We start from the raw sequence: 17,437 nt of genomic DNA, 5'->3' as shown, positions 1-17,437 counted from the left end.
AGATCATCATTCATTCAGCGCTGTGTTGTAACTTGTGGTTGCGCTGTGTCACGTGACAAGCAGTGACGCGTCACCATGGAAACCATAAAGTGGCAGATTCGAAATAACGGTCGCCTTGAAAAACTCACGCTGGGGGGTCAATTAGAATATTTTAAACTTACGTGTGAAAGGGTTAACATTCTTCAAATTAGTGAAAATTCTGTCATCGTTTACATGCTTGTCTCATTGTAAATAACTCCGCCCTCACTTCCGGTTCTGGCGCTGGGGTTCTGGCGCTGGGGTTCTGAAACTGGTGGTGCTGCGGGTCTGCAGCTGGATATGTCTCACACCATGTAGCCTGGCTTTGGAAATGGAAACTATGAACTATGAAAACATGAGCTCAAACAAATATGTTATAATTGGTAGGATAGGGGAAAGCGCAGTATGGTTTATGTGCATATGTTCCTTGTATGGGACACCGCCTGAGTAGGCTAATAACTTTTAGTTATTTGTGGGCCATAGGCCTACTTAGTATAGGGACTCTCCCGAAATCCATGCATAATCTGCCATGCCAAACAAGACAGAGAGATGCAAACAGTGACGTTTACGCCAAATTTCTGGTATTTCTGGAAAACCAGCTTAACAAATTCGTAGCCTATAGTGCGAATTTGTTAAGCTGGTTTTGTTTATATTGCTCTTAGCAAAGAATAATGAATATATTTTGGAACTATACAGTCTTTCTTTTTTTTTTCTCCTTTCGATGTCAAACACAACATTAAAATAGCTCTTACCTGTTAGGGTTTTGCATTGGGGACGCTGTTGTTTTGAATGTTTAACAATGGTGCCTCTTAGCGGTAGCTATGTAGTTGCATTTTTACTTCGGGCTGATTTTATGCTAGTGTTCAGGGACGTGCAGAGAGTTCCTCAGGGGCAGGGGCTCAAATATTAAAAAGGGCATATATATAAATATATATGTGCTTTGCATCACAGAAATAAATTATATTTTTTAAAGTATATTAAAATAGAAAAAAAATCTGTATTTTTGATCAAATAAATGCAGGCTTAAAGCGCATACTTTAAAAGGGACTTAAAAAAAAAATAGTAATGTGTGTGTTCAAAAATGTTAAAATAATAAAGTCACCATTTCGCGTGTTGTTGTCAGGCAGCCTACACTTCACATAATAAGCCTGCAGTAGGCCTGGGCTTCATTTAACAAACTACGATAGTTTCATAATGGTAAACGGTGTATCAATATAGACTAAATTCAAGTGACTTGAATATACTTACCATTAATGCTACTTTTAGTGCTGGTTTGTAGTCAATTAACATCCATTAGGTCAACGACGGAGATTCAGATCACTTCAATGTCAATTCGTCTGGATGTAATTTTCAAATGATTTATTTATAAATGACCGTCCAATGATATTTGAACTTCTTGTGCCAGATGACGATTGGTCGGTGTATTATGCATGACAAACAGGCTTCAGCGAATTAAGTAATATTTTAAAATATGTGTTATGTGGATTTTTAATTGAATCGACAGAACCTTTTATTATAAAAAATAATAATAATAAAAAAAAAAGCTTTTTTTTTTTTCTGCCGTCGAGCCATACTGACTGAAAGACGCTCGAGAGCATCGGTTCCCAAACAGACTGTGTGGGATACCTACGTGTAAACTAGTACATTTTCATTTTAAAACGCATAACTTTTGCTACGGTTATGCCTGCCGCCCACACACTACTCCGGAGTTTTAGACCCTCGAAAATGGAGACCGTCAGTCAAGACCGAAGCAAGACACGCACAACTTGACGCAAGTGACGCAACCCATAGCAACGCGTTATAGCAACGACACCTCAGACTGACAGAAACGTAAAAATAAACGTGAATTTAGGCTACTTTAGTCTTGTGCACATTGTCATGTAAATTATAAGCAAATGCATTTTGTTTTATTGACCACAATATTATCAATGATATTTGTTTGAGAAGGGCACTTTTGATTAATTTTGAAAAAGGGCAGGGGCTCGAGCACCCAAAGCCCCCCCCTCTGCACGTGCCTGCTAGTGTTTTTCCAAAAGGTTTTATTAATTTATTTTAAAACATGTTATGTAAACCCATTTCACCTTTTTATATGTAACTACTTGAGTATGTATATAACAGTTAGCTGTAGACAGTTTTGTCAAATTAGGACGTAAACAGGATTTCGTGGTGTTAAGTGTAGGTTACACCCCCGAACACTAGACGGCGCTGTTTGAATCATGTAGCTAACGTTAGCTCCGTGAGAGGCGCTCTGAAGTCTTTACCGAGGAACGTTACCGACACAAAACAAAGAGCAGACTGGTCAAGCACTGACCTGACTGAACCACCGGCTTTACTTTAAATAATGGGCAAAAAGCATAAGAAACACAAATCAGAGAAGCACACACACGACGGTAGGTCACTCACGATTCATTAAGCAGGCTGGAGAATTGTTTTTCTGTAATGTTAGGCTGAATGCCTGTTTTAAGTAACATTATAAACTCACAGAAGGCACGTAACGTTATGAAGCAGCACTTGATTCTGTCAGTGGATGAGTAGCAGCCTGATATCTGATGTCCACAACGAATATTAGAGTAATGTGTGTTTTCTCAGTAGCTTAATTCAAAGGCTACCGAGCTTTTGCTTCGGTATACGTTACTAGCTGCTGTTCCTCAAAACAGCAGATTAACCAAGGCAGTATCAGAATGTTAGGTTCTTTTCTCCATAAATGTATTAAAGCGAATTCCTCCTAAAACCAGATGAAAGTGCATTGGGCTTCAGTAATTTTGGTTTGTTATGTCGGTTTAAAAGAGGAACATTTCTTCTTATTTTTCACAAAGAAATATATGATTTTGTGTCGTTGTTATCACTAGCCTAATAAATAGCTGTCTCTTTTGAGAAGAATTCTACTTCTCATAGACATAGTTTGGTATATGAGAAGTATAATTCTTCTCAAAAGTCTCAGCACTTGCATATTGTTGTCCTATTGTTATTTTAATTGCTTCTATTGCTCTCCTCATTTGTTAGTCACTTTGAATAAAAGCGTCTGCTAAATTATTAAATGAAAATTATATATATTCATGATAACAATGACACACTAAATAATATATTACGATTTTCTGTATTAATTAGGTTTGGTTTTTAGTATAGCACCTAAAGAGAGACATTGGATAAATCAGTTGTTCAAAGCCATTTGTGTTTCTGCCGTTGAAGAGTTCACAGAGCGTCCTCTGAAGCTGGTGTTAAAAGTGGCTGGGAATGAAGTCACCACAGGCAGCCCTAGCCTTGAGAGTGTTTATGACGACCAGGTAGATTACGACAAACACAACAAGAAAAAGAAGAAGAAAAAGAAGGACGAGAAGGACAGAGCCAGTCCTCCAGTGTCGCCGGCTGACAAAAAGAAAAAGGTGAGATATGAATATTGTTGTTGGCTTGTGATTTTCTTGTGTTGTTTACGTGCTTACTACAGCCTAAGCAATGAATGTGTCTCATAGATGACCAAAAAAAGGAAGGGCACAGACTCTGTGGATGCAGACTGGGATGAACAGAGCAGAACTCCTGCTCGCTCCGATGTTTCCCAGGACAAGCCCCTCACCCTCTCACTTGCCAGAATGGATGGTAAAGCAGTGCACCCTCTCTAGGTTTAGGATTCATCTATTTTTGATGCTATTGTTTTGAAGAATTGTGTGCTTGTGCTGATTATCTGTTGATTATGGATTTTTTAACTCCTCAGAAAAAGAGCAGACGCCTCTACAGGAGGCCCTGAGTCAGCTCATCCGACAACTCCAGAGGTAGGACTAAACATGGCTAACTTGAGGACAAGTTGTGGATCCATATACCGTAAAGCTTTAAATAATAGCCGAGTCCCAAATAGACGCCTGTCTCTTTTACACGCCTGGTGCGGCTACAGGTTTGGATGAAAAAACGCCGGTCTCAAATAGAGACTTTAGTCTTGGGTTGTATTTAGTCTTCTAAAACCCGTCAGATCGTCTGTTTAAGCCAGTTCTATGGTGCAGATTGCGCACGCAAGAGAGTCCTGCGCATCTGGCTGGGAGTTGTTAGCGCAAACAAGGCAGGCAGAGTTAGCGGAGGCCGGAGAGGGAGAAGTGGAGGAGAGCGACGAGGAGGAGGAATTCGCCAATCAACTTGTAGTTGAGGATGGCGGTGTTGATGATAGTGAAGAATAGGGTCATTTTGTTTCACATGATTGCAATTGTTTTACAGGGTTGCCTTCATTCTTTCTTGTTGATGTGTTTCGGGCAACAAGTTCATTGGCTCGATGGATATTACCGGTAACTTGTATTGTTCAGCCCATGGCTGTCAAATCGTTTAGTTTTTTTATGCTACCAATAATCTTAAGGGTTATAGTTTTATATTAAATTTACATTTATTTGTCCCAAATCGTTATGTATATACTGACTTCACCCTGTGCCGCAATATACATTTAGTTTTACGTTCATTTACCGAAATCAGGTGGTTGAATGAAAATTGCTGATGTGATGGGATTCAATTCATTCAGTTAACGGCCGCTCTAAGATAAAGTGAATTCAGACTGCAGACCAAGCAACGATTGTATTTAATTGTACAGTACAATCATAACATAGTACAGACATGATCTTAATTCCATAATGTCCTTAAACATAACACTATTGCTGGCCATAAACTGACAAAGTGCGAGTCCGGTGTGCGATACCTCGAGTTGTCAGACGCGGCGCTGCGCTTCTCGACTTCCTTTAGACATACGGTAATATAGTAGGCTAATTTTTTACATTACCTGATTTGTTAAACACATTCGAATTATAAATAAAACGTAATATAATGTGGTAACCTCCTACTGTCATCCTTTCTGTCTATCAGCCTATGCTATTTGGATCGTTATCTCTAGGCCTACACACTCATTGAACAACATCTCAACACTAAATGAAAGGCCTGTCTCGTATAGACGCCTGTCTCAAATACAAGCTGGTGCAGTTCGGCGATTTGGCAAAATAAAAGCCCGGGCTATTATTTGAAGTTTTACGGTATAACTGATGTGCAGTACTGTTGAAAGATTTAGGGGTCGGTAAGATTTTTTTTTTGTGTGTGTCTTCGAAATAACTTTATTAAAATGCTCACCAAGGCTGCATTTATTTTATCAAAAAATTCAGTAAAAACAGAAATATTGTGAAATAATATTACAAATGAAAATAACACTCTTCTTTTTTAAAAATACTTGTCTATGACAACTCCTGTGACAACAAAGCTCAATTTTCAGCATCATTACTCCAGTCTCCAGTGTCACATGATCCTTCAGAAATCCTTCTAATAGGCTGATTTCCTGCTCAAAAAACATTAATTATTATTATCAATATTCAAAACACTTTTAATTTTTGTGGAAACCGTGATACATTTTGTTAGGATTATTTGATTAATAGAAAGTTCAAAACAACAGTATTTATTTTATATGGAAGTCTTTTGTAACATTATACATTTCTTTACTGTCACTTTTGATTAGTTTAATATGTTCTTGCTGAATAAATGTATTAATTTCTTTAAAAGAAAAACTTCAAACTTACAGACTCCAAACTTTTGAACTGTAGTGTATAACTAAATATATAACGACAGTGCTGATCTTTAAAAAAAAAAACTTACACAAATGACCTCTGATTCTCCATCAGTATTCTCAGTCTGAGTATCCTATTAGATCTGTGTTTTGGGTCTTATTTTCCTGTTGTGTATTGTCAAAATCTTGTCTGTAATTACTGTGAGTGAGAGCTGAACGCTGCTGTTTACTGCAGGAAGGACCCTAGTGCATTCTTCTCATTCCCTGTGACGGACCTGATCGCCCCAGGATACTCTCTCGTTATAAAGAGACCCATGGACTTCAGCACTATGAAGGAGAAAGTGAAGAGGGAACAATACCAGTCACTTGAGGAGCTCAAGGTAATGTGATTGTGATCATCACAGCCATTGCTAGGACACAGACTGGCTTACTAAAGCCCCATTTATACTTCTGCGTTGGTTTTCACATGCTCCCTCTGCATGTGTAATTGCACGTCAACGCGAACAGTGACGCAGAAGTATAAATGAAAACTGACACGTAGCCTACAGCGTAGAGGATACGGCGTAGGTCCGACGCAGTTCAGCCTTTAGGTGCAGAAACGCTGTTGAAAATTTAATCAACACCCAAACAAACAAATTGGTGAATAATTGCTAGATGTCTGTTCTGTGTAAGTGCTGAAAAAACAAAACATGGGTATAAGCTGCTTTTCCACCGTCGGTCCGAACAGTTCTCAGAATGGTAAGGAACGGGTCCAGTTGCGTTTCCACTTGAGCCTTCTCGCGAATGGCTACCCGCGCCGAACCGTGTTGCTTGAATCCGTGAAATGACGTCGCCACTCAGGATTGGTCACTTGTCTGTTGCCTGGCTACCAGTTTCTCTGTAGCACGCTATTTGAGTGAAGTAAACAAAGCAATAATAAAATTAAAAGCAATAGCTGACCATTCTCCATAACGCGGTCGCTATTTACATCTCATATCATCAGTAAACCAAGGCAACGACTGACGCGTTTGTATTACATGCCAAAGAGCAGGCGCTATCAGCCCCACAGTGGAAAATTAAACCATAACCGTACCAGCTGACCCAGAGCGGCACGGAAGGGAACGGTTTCGCAAATGAGAACTGTTCGGCCTGGCGGTAGAAAAGCGGCTATAGTCCTGGCTGTGTAAATAGAAAAACAAAGTGGATCAGACCGATCAACTGAGCACCAAAGCACTTTAGTAGCCATGGTGGGGAAGGAGAGAAAGTGAGCAAGTGGGACATTTGTAGAAAGAAAAATAGCTGAGATATTACCAAAAAGGAGAATGTACTTGGAAAAAGAAGGGTTACGAGCAGGAAAGAGCTTGGACCCATGTTAATATTTGATACGCTTTCTTGATGTTAGAGAGCAGGAAAGCCTCAGCAGAAACAAAGCAATCGGCATCCATCTGAGTAACATTAGTTTTGCCATGTTTCACAGAAACAAGATATGCTGCTGTTGTTGTTGAATCACAACTGATTCATCCGTACTCTCACAAGCGTGGTTGCATAGCAAGGCGGAGCAATGAAGGGAGGGGTGTGTTTATTTGGGTTGATTTCAAATATGCACCTTTAAGTAGTCATATATCAATGATTATTCCAGCTGCCTTTATTTGACAAGTGACAAGCAATGATCTACACAGTCATATATTAATATTGATAATGGCCATTTAGAAGTGGACAGCTGATAAGGTGATGCTGTGCTGTTCTCCCCACAGCTGGATTTCAGAGTGATGTGTGAGAACGCTATGATCTACAACAAACCAGAGACAATTTACTACAAAGCAGCAAAGAAACTCCTTCACTCTGGCATGAAGATCCTGAGCACAGTGAGTAGCAGAAAAACAGGAAAATTGCATTTGAACTTTTTTTAGATAGTTACATTTTAGAGGTGTAGTTGTTGAAACAAAATTTAGCCATTTTCACCATTTTCTGTAAAAAATCAGTTTTCACACCAGAGGGCGCTGATGTGCCATGCACAATATTATCCCATTATTAGTGTTGTAGTAGAATGTTGTTCAGTTAATACCCATTCAAATCTATCAAACTGGAAAAGTTGAACATGAAAATTAACTTTTTTTTTTTGTACGTTTAGGAGAGACTGGACAGTTTAAAGCAGAGCATAGAGTTCATGGCTGGCCTGCAGACGTCCAGCAGTCGTTCAGCAGAGGATGGAGATGAGGATGGTGGGACGTCTGACCCTGCCAAAGAGAACTCGTCGGTCATGGACACAAGTGACAACTCACAATCACCCCGTGTAGGCAATAAAGACACTCCAAGGTATGAATCACATATTTCAGTTTTTTTTAACTTATCTATTACTAGTAGGGGTGGCAATTGGCAAAAATGTGACAATTCGATAGTATTGCGATATTTGGGCCACGATTCAATATTATTGCGATTCTTAACATATTGCGATACAGCAAGTATTTTGATTCGATTCTGCGATATATTGCGATTCATGTCCCCCATATTATTCAAAGGCATTACAAAAAATGAGGAAAATAAGACTGCTCAACTCACTTCAGATGTCACATTTAATTCTGTGAACATTATCTTCTACACATTAACTGAAGTGCAAAAATGTACGTGGGTAGTGCAAAAACTTATTTTCGCACAGGACCTTATTACAGGACAGGACTTAATTATTCTCTGAATAGGAGACCTCTCACATGAATGGTGAGCTCCCAGCACATTTCATACAATAGAGTAACATAAAGCGGACATAATAGAGTAACATAAACCTGAGAATAATCATATAAATAAGCTTCAATCAAATTGAGAAAAATAAACAAAAATGTGTACTGCTAGAGTCCAGTCCTGTTGCAAGGTCATCAACCAAAATTAATTTGGGAATACTGGCATTTTTGTTTAGAAAAAGTTGGTCCGAAATTTACCCACACTTTCGATTTGAAAGAAGACGGAGCGTCGTGTACAACCGGTTGTGGTGGTGAAGCTATTTTCATTTAAATTTGTTGTTGAATGCACAACAACAAAGTACCACAACAAGCGCCACCTTGTGGATGTAATACGCAAACTTAAATTATAAGAGTAAACTTCGAGAAAACCAATGGAGAAAACCTGAAATTAAAACAGATAATTTAATAAATAAATATTACAATACTTTGCACTACTATCGATATAATTGCGTGCGCAAATTATTGCGATACTGAACAGAATCGATTTTTTCCCCCACCACTAATTACTAGTTTGTCTAGATTAAAGGCCGGTTCACACCAAGAACGAAAACTTAAACTATATTAGCCTCTGCACCAGTTGTGTAATTGCACACTGCGGTTATGTTAAAGTCAATGGATTTGAATTGCCTGTCAAAAAAACAACAACTACTGTTGTTTCTCTGTGTTGTAATGGTTGTAGTTGTGGTGTGAACTCAATTATTCTCTTATTAGTATTATTTTTGTAAACTTTATGGGTTTAGTTATTGTTCATAATGTGAATAGGCCTTAATCCTCCATGGTCATCAAAGGTCAGTTCAGTTGAGAGTTGGGCAAAACTTCCTTTCAGTTAGTCTGATCCTGATGTTGCTTTGAAAGTGAACAATTCTGTTTCCTCTTTTTCTTTTTTTCTTTTCTTTTTCTTCAGAATAATTCTTAAAATAATGGTTCATATTAATCACAGGCAGGATATGAAATACTGCCAAATATGAGTGAAAATTCTTGCAGTTTTCTCGCCAGTTGGCAATTTACTTCGACATAACACATGGTTTAAGACCAAAATTCTGACCGCTGTGACGTGAGCAAATCAAAGACGCACATGACGTGTAAAAAAATCTGTCTCAACTTGTGCATCTTACGACTCCCTTTACCTCAGTGGAAATAGGCGTTCTAGATAAACCTCTTAGGGTGTATTTTATTCTTCTCAACATTGAGATGCACATCTAAAATATTCAATTTTAGAACGTTATGCAAAATACACCTTTATCCATAAAATATTTATGGCTGGAAATAGTTTTCAATTCAGAAAGTTAATACCAGATCTTAATCACGGTGATGAATTGGCTGCCATTAAACTAAAATAAGATATATTGTCTGCCTGGGAAAAAAAAGAGTGTGACTTTACTTAAATGGGTGATGTGGTCAGTAAAAAAAGCTTCTTTTCTCCAGTTTTCCTAACTGTGCAGCTCTTCACATAGGCTTTGTAGCTGGATTCAAGGCTTCTGCTGCTGTACTGAAGCCAGTGAGACATTCCAAGGTGTTGCCGGGTGTTCACTGTCTTTCTCTTTTTGTTGCTTGCCTACGTAAATCGGCTTGGCTGCTGCAGTGGGCCGGAGTCTCGGAATGCTTAAACATGTCGTGACTTGTAGGCCATCTGTAGCCAACGAGATACGCACAGACACACACTTTGTATCTTTTCAGGGAGGATGAATCATCTTCCTGCACACTACACCGCAGGGTCCGGTAGAGGCTTGAGAACAGGCCCACACTGATCTATCATGACATTATTCATCATTTATCAAATCACTGCTCTGACATCAGAGTTCATTAGGAGTTTCGGGAATGATATGCCTCATATGTGGGGATTTATTTATTCTAAAGCAGGAGTATTACTGATAACAAATACATTCAGAGTTGCATCAATGTTTGTGTAACAGGGACAGTAAGGATGATGCTCAGAAGAGCCAAGCAGAGAAAGACCTGGAGGAGATCAAGAAGATCGTTGAGGAGTCTGGAGGGAAACTCTCAAACAGACGTCTGCAGTGTGAGGTAGGAGTACAACACCAGGGAACATGAACCATGTGTTATTGTACAGCATTCACGTGTGAGATCATTCACTGAGCATGTCAGATAACAGTTGATGAACTGTCGCTTTTCTTATGAGCAGCTGGAGTTTGAGAGAAGGACGTCTGATGGCTCAACCACTCTGGGAATCCTGAACCCCGCTGACCTCAGCGCTGGAGGTTTGTGACTATGAGTGTTAAAGAAAACAAGCAAATGTTAGACGTGTGTACAAAACGTGTATCTTATGCTTCCATGGCAGATCCAGGATACTGCCCAGTCAAATTGGGAATGATGGGAGGTAGATTGCAGTCTGGAATAAACACCCTTCAGGGTTTCAAAGAGGACAAGAGAAACATGGTCACTCCAGGTATTATACATTCACTCTGTCACTAACTTGAATCTCACTTTGTATCAGCCTCAACCGCTCCGTTAAAACCAGTACTACTCTTATTCGTTTTTTCTGGAAAAATGACTTGATGAATAAAATGTCTCAATTAGCAATGGGCTTCAGTCTGTGGCCTTACCCTTCAGTCATGCGGAGAAGATCATGGGAAGGGTGTGTTATAATCTCTGTTTGAATACCTAGTGTTCAACTGCCAGAGGAATGTAATATTATGTGTCAGAAAAATCTAATTGTTCCTGCTGTCAATTAGAAAAAAATCAGTGGATTGTAGCTTCTACTCATCTGGGGTTTTTTTTTTTAATCCGTCAGTTATCTGTGGTGCTTGCTAAGTTTAGCTATTGTTCATATTTGAATCCCTAAATATAAAAATGTAGGACTTCTTGTCCCACACTGTGACATGAATGATGCCGCAAATTGTGAGGGTTAGGCAGAAAATATCATAGCCTTCCATTTTAAGAAGCCAGGGATTTGGTAAGCAGCCACACAGTGAGCAGCGCATTAGGTTTAGACCATCTTTAAAAAATCTCTCATTGTCTTCTCGAGATTTTGGCTGGGGCGCACTTTGGGGGCTCAAGGTGACCTAAAATGATTTAAAATAAGACAAAAGTAGTATTAAAATAAGCTGAAACAACTAATAATCAAGATGTTTATTATTTTATTTCATCCCCTCAACGACTGTTTCATTTAAGAAATCAGGCATTTCACAGTGTTGGAAAACCTTGATATATGAGGTAGCCTTATTTTAAAAGACCTGGAAATTTCTAGACCATGAAAAGTTATGTAAATTAAGAAACCTTATGACCATTTTTTTTGTGTAAATGCACTTTTTATTTATTTATTTTTTTATCCTAAAATAGATTCCATATCCAGTAACACCGAACCTTTTCTGGCACATAACATTATCACCCCGAAGTGATAAAATTCGGTATAATTTTTTTTAAGGCCAGACAAGTAGTTTGTTAAGACTTGGTTTGTAGGGAATTACAAACCTGCGCACATATATTCAAATGCACATAACTATAGAATTAATTCTTAATGCGCACGTGAGCACCATCAGCGTTTCTCACAGGTTCACGTTTAAAGTCTGTGTCGAGAGAACGGTGTCGTCTTAGCAGCCCCTAATTTAATAACTAATGATCATTTCGACGGAAGTGAATCAATCAAAACTAACTTTAGCTGGAAAATATCTTTATTGAAGAACTGCTATAAAGCCAAAACAACCTCTGTTACCTTAAATTATCCGGTTATTATCACTGTAAAGCCGCTTTGAAACAATCTACATTGTTAAAAGCGCTATATAAATGAAGATGACTTGACTTAAAATTCAGCTACTAAAATTTCTGATATTTGAATTGTACCGGTACTTATTTTAGTTACTTTTAATTTACATACATTTCGAGTACCCATAGATTAAAATAAGTTTAGGAAACCAATTCAGGAGAAGGGGGAAGTTACAAAGTCTAAAACTGTGGGTCTCAACCTTTTAGACTCTTAACCTTTTAGACAGTGTTCTGTCCTTCCTCTCAGTCTAACTGCTGGCTTTGGCAGTTACTTATTGAAACATTGTAAAAATACATACCTACTATTATTGGAATCAGTTTGTGTTCCATAAATGATGTATAAAAGTCCCCACATGCCTCTCTCTCTTTTTTTGCAGTTGCCTATATGAATTACCTATATGGCCCATTCAGCTCATATGCTCCTACATATGACTCCAGTTTTGCCAATGTCAGCAAAGAGGACTCCGATCTTATTTACTCCTTCTATGGAGAGGACAACAGTCAGCCAGAATCTGAAAGGTGTGTGTGTGTATGCTTGGAATCAGCCATTTAAAGAAATATATCCAGGAATTTAGATGACTAAGAAGCATCCACCTAGTTTTTTTGAACCTACATGCATTTGTGTTGTTATGTGAAGCTGCTCTTCTGCAGGACAAAAGGCCTGATTCACACCCTTCCAACACTCCCCTTCCATTCCACAATTATAATTTGGATGTGTGTGTGTATGTGTAGCGTTGCAGATTTCCTTGCTAAATCCGAGGAGCACATGAGCAGGTTAGCAGATAATATCTTAGATGCTTTGACCAGTGGGGAGCACTCGAAACAACTGAAAGAGACAGCAACTGTAAGAAATCCCACTACACGCTTAAGTCTTTGGTCAAAATTTACCAGCACATTTAATCCATCATATATGTCTACCATGTTATATCCATTTGAATTATTTTCAGTGGGGCAGCTTTCTTAAATCTGCTCTTGATTATCAAGTCTGGTTTTGATAGGATGATTTTTGTTTTCCTCAGGATAATCCGCCCATGGAAGAGCCTGCAGAGAAAGTAGACACAACAGATGATGCTGAGGTAAAACACTCTCATATCCTCAGAATGAGATTAAAACATTTACAAGTGCATACTAGAGTACAGCTCACTTGAGTTGAAGTGAAGACACAAACGTGGTATTTAAAGGCAGCGTCAGGACCGCAGACTCCCTGCTCTGCAGCAGCTGTGTCAACAACACCAACCAACTTTCACACACTAATGGAAAGAATATTTGCCCAGACACACACCAACACACTCTCCCCCCCTGTCGTTTTTTGACTTCCTCCTTCACTAACACTGATGTATGTGTGTGAGGGTGCTGTGGACGTAGAAGGAAAGGTAAGCATGGGTCGTCTATGAACATACTGCAGCATTAATCTGTGTGTGACTGCGGTTCAGCTAGCATACCTTAGCAGGGTGGTGCTACTGTTCAACACTGTTTTTAGCAGTCTAAGTATCACATATTATAGCTAGTGGATAATTCATAGTTTTATCCCAAGAAGACCCAACAAGCTTTTTATCTAGCGATTCCCAACACTGTGTACTTACCGCTGACGGGATATCTAGGCTGGTTCCATGGGGTACGTGCCACGTGAAAGGAATTTGATTGTGCTTTGTAGATTATACAAAACAGAAATGAACAGCCAAATAATAATGCTGTCGGTACATTCAAATAACAAACTGTATATAATGCTATAATTCGTTTTTTTTTTTTTTTTGCCATACTTTTCAAAAGTTTGGGTTCGCTGATATTTTAACGTTATTTTATTTTAAAGAAATGACAGTAAAAATATTACAAAATCCTGAGAACAATTCTGAAAAATAATAATAATAAATGTTTCATTGTTTCCACAACAACATTAAGCAGCACAACCATTTTAATAATAAGAAATGTTTTTGAATTATTTATGAAGGATTGTGTGATTTCTAGGAACAAATTACATTTTAAAAGTATATAAAAAATAGTAAACCATTATTTTAAATTAGAAAAATATTTGACAGTATTACTTTTGCAGCTTTGCTGTGTATTTTGCCTTTGAGTGGTAGTGAATACACACAGGCACAAATAGTCCAATAAAAAAAGTGACATGACTTGAGATGCTCGCACTTTTGTGAGCACATTTCTGGCCTGGAGTCAGTCCATGCCCCCCTTTTCACGTCTTTTCACGCATGTTTCTGCAGGTTGTTGCGTCAGATCCCAGCAGTGGTGGTAGTGTGACGGCCCTCAGTTCTGTGGGTTTGAATCCTGACCTGCTTCCTGAGAGCTTCAACACAGAAGGTGAGAATCTCCTGTTTCTGAAAGTGTAGTTTGAAATATGGATAAATCCTGTTTCGTCATTTTAGATGTGATCAGACTCTTTAGATGTTTTTCCAGTTAAACCGTTTTGTTTTCTTGAGATGCATCTTTCACAATTTATTCAATTTCTCATCTACAGTATATATCAGCAAATGGATTTATCTCAGTAAAAACTTCTCTTCCTCCCTTAGAAGCAGAGCATTTCCAACAGAAGCTGGATGAGACGACGGTGTTGCTGAGGGAGCTGCAGAAGGTTCAGAAAGAGAGACTGAGTGCCAAACAGCCTCCTAACATCATCTGCCTACTGGTTCCTACTGCTAAAGAGCTGCAGCTTGGTACGCACAAACATAACATATGACCTATGATGACCGGTTCACTGCTCTCACTCACTCTATCAGATAATGCTAGACAAACACTAACATGTTTCCTGTCTCATGTGTTTTTAGTTTTCCTTACTCAAGGAGTTGTAGTGAGTCAGTGTTGTTGCACATTAACAGGCCTGTGGGTTTCAGCAGCTGTTTAAAAGAAGATATACTTTGCACAGTTTTGATAACTTCTAACCCCCACCATTCTTATTGCAGCGGAGAAAGTTACTGGTAACCTGGCCCATTTGACCAGTCAGGTGACCCCCGGTGACGTGTGCAGTGTTTATGGTATCCGAAAGGCCATGGGTGTCTCGCTACCCAACGATACCGCACAAGATACGTTCACACACCTGACCACAGGTAACGTAAACGGCACAAAAAAGAAATATCCAGCAAGTTAGACTTCGCCTTTTTACGTGTTTTGTTTGTGAAATGACTCTAGTTTGCTTTATCTACTCAAAAACTGACATTAACAGGAAAATGCGGGTAAATGTGTTTGCTGTGTTTCAGTGGGAGAAATAATTGAGCCCATGGAGGGAGTGTGTTGAGATCCTCCATCACTGTAGTCTATCAGTCTGCTTATTCCAGATCATCCCGCAATGGTGCTGTTTCTGATTGACTTTTGTTTCATTAAATAAACATCTTTTTTTAAGCATTTTGTGTATTTCCATTCTTAAGTTGCAAAAATTGAACATTAGCAAGTGACTTGATACAGAAATAAATCACCAAGAAGTGTTCATCATTTACTAAGTCCTTTGTTCATCTTCAGAATACAAATGAAGATTTTTTTTTTGTCCATCCATTTGAAAGTATGCGCATCAAAGATATTGTGAAAGTAATCGAAATGAATCAAGCTGTGTACTCCACATTTTCTGAAGATTTAATTTATTCACATATTAAAGGGATAGTTTACCTAAAAATGAAAATTCTGTCATTTACTCACTCTCATGTCGGTCCAAACCTGTATGGAGTTTCTTTCTTCTGTTGAACACAAAAGACGGTATTATGGGTAACCAAACAGTTGATGGACCCCATTGGCTTCCATAGTTACTCCATAGTTACTTTTATTCCATAAAAATACTATGAAAGTCAATGGGCTCCATCAACTGTTTGGTTACCCATAATACCGTCTTTTGTGTTCAGCAGAAGAAAGAATGAATGTAAGTCTTGTGTGTTTGGATCAACATGAGTAAATAATGACAATGTCAGCGGATAGCATTTGTAAATGTCTGAATATAATATTAAACGGTTTAAAAATTCTAGCTATATAACCTGAGAGTGGTTCATAGCGGCAGTTGTGCTCTCTGCTAGATCACAAATCCTATCATGCTTTGGGAGAATTAAGAGTAATCCTTAAAGGAAATGAGACCAAGACCTATGAATGTTATTACTTGTGTCGCCGCTGATGCTTTGAATTGAAGCCAAAATAAAGGTACATAGAATCATGGGTAATTCTAATCAGCCTTCATATTTGGCAATGCCAGATATAACTTCACAAACATTTGCAAATGAACATTTTAAAATAAAAGCAATGTTCTGTCTGAGTTCATAATGTTGGTTCATGTTTATTGAGATTTGCTACTGTGGTAAGGCAACACATTTGTCTGTTATAAATGAATCTGCTAGTCTCACTCTGCAGAATGAAGCCTCATGTCCTGTGACCTATGACCTACATGTACAGGAGTTTCCTCAACAATTTGGAAAAATGTTACACAGGAAGCATATTAAATGTAAAATGATTTATTCTCACAAACACTGGTACAGAAAGGCAGCACATAATCTCCAACCGTGTAAGTTCAGTCACACTGTAACACTCAATGAGTGCTGAAAACCCAGAGAGGCGCATAGGAATTGCAATCTAAATTGAATGTTTATGCCTATGGCTTCATTAGACACAAATACTTCCCACTTTCACTAAGCATTCTCATGGAACAGAAACAATCCTTTTGAGCAAATCAATTTACTGCGATGTGAGCTAAGATGCATGAGTACATCCATTCGTGAATATACAACCTCAGATGAGAGAAGCCACAGAGCTATTTGGTCAAGATCTGAGAAAGACGATGGGAAATCGATGAAAGTACATTTTCACTTTTAAGATCTTTCATTTTCATCCATTTACATTTATTCCCCTGGTATATGTAAACATTCCTTAATAGTTGAATCTGTAGGATATTATGAAGCTAAGGAAGGCCCATCTCCAAAATCCACAATCTCAACTGAAAGGCAACAGCAAATCAACAATGAATGTCAAAATTTGGCATTCAAAACAGTTGGCAGTTTTTTTTTTTTTTTTTTAAGAAAACACAAAAAGCATCCACAGTATGTAGATTCAAGCAAGAATAGGCATCCACTATTTTGTTTGTCCAAAAGTTGACAGACAAGTTGATAATAAAGGACACATTATTTCAAATGACTGAAGAAATTCTAGATATTTTCACATCTGTTCATCTGTGATAATGAGTTTGTGTGGGTCAGGTGTTCCCTCTGCCGACAAGCTCAGTCATCCCAAATCAGTCTAAATCCAACAGGATCAAGGCCACTATGACAGTAGTACCCAGAAAGTCTGAGAGCAATACTGAGAACTAATATTTTTCCTTCAGCGAACTCAGTTACCCACTGTCTGTGTCCCATAAGAGGATCGCACAGTTCAGCTTGTGTTTGTGTGAGATGTGTGTGTGTGTGTGTGTGTGTGTGTACGTATGTATACGTTGCTGCATATCTGAGAGTTTCAGGTCTCCAAATGCTGCCAAAACAAACTCTGTAAC

The 17,437-nt window shown here is 38.5% G+C and overlaps 1 protein-coding gene across 2 annotated transcripts; it reads left to right on the top strand.

Annotated features, from left to right (window-relative positions):
• The first annotated feature begins 241 nt into the window (after positions 1-241).
• brd7 (bromodomain containing 7) lies at positions 242-15,324 on the top strand. Of its 2 annotated transcripts, XM_079604747.1 has the most exons (19): positions 258-599; positions 656-877; positions 2,041-2,408; positions 3,208-3,401; positions 3,489-3,612; positions 3,728-3,785; positions 5,772-5,916; positions 7,270-7,380; positions 7,647-7,831; positions 10,164-10,275; positions 10,394-10,469; positions 10,550-10,657; positions 12,351-12,492; positions 12,706-12,817; positions 12,993-13,049; positions 14,190-14,286; positions 14,496-14,639; positions 14,886-15,029; positions 15,180-15,324. In XM_079604747.1, exons 3-19 carry the CDS (start codon positions 2,360-2,362, stop codon positions 15,215-15,217), a joined length of 1,896 nt encoding a protein of 631 aa, XP_079460873.1. In that variant the 5' UTR covers positions 258-599; positions 656-877; positions 2,041-2,359; the 3' UTR covers positions 15,218-15,324. The 2 variants fall into 2 exon arrangements, with proteins under 2 accessions (XP_079460872.1, XP_079460873.1); XM_079604746.1 differs by having other exon boundaries at positions 242-877.
• Positions 15,325-17,437: the final 2,113 nt, after the last annotated feature.

Source organism: Phoxinus phoxinus (assembly GCF_949152265.1).
Source record: "Phoxinus phoxinus genome assembly, chromosome: 2".
NCBI classification, from domain to species: domain Eukaryota; kingdom Metazoa; phylum Chordata; class Actinopteri; order Cypriniformes; family Leuciscidae; genus Phoxinus; species Phoxinus phoxinus.
The sequence above is the reverse complement of the archived record's forward strand: the minus strand, read 5'-3'. Positions and strand labels throughout refer to the sequence as shown.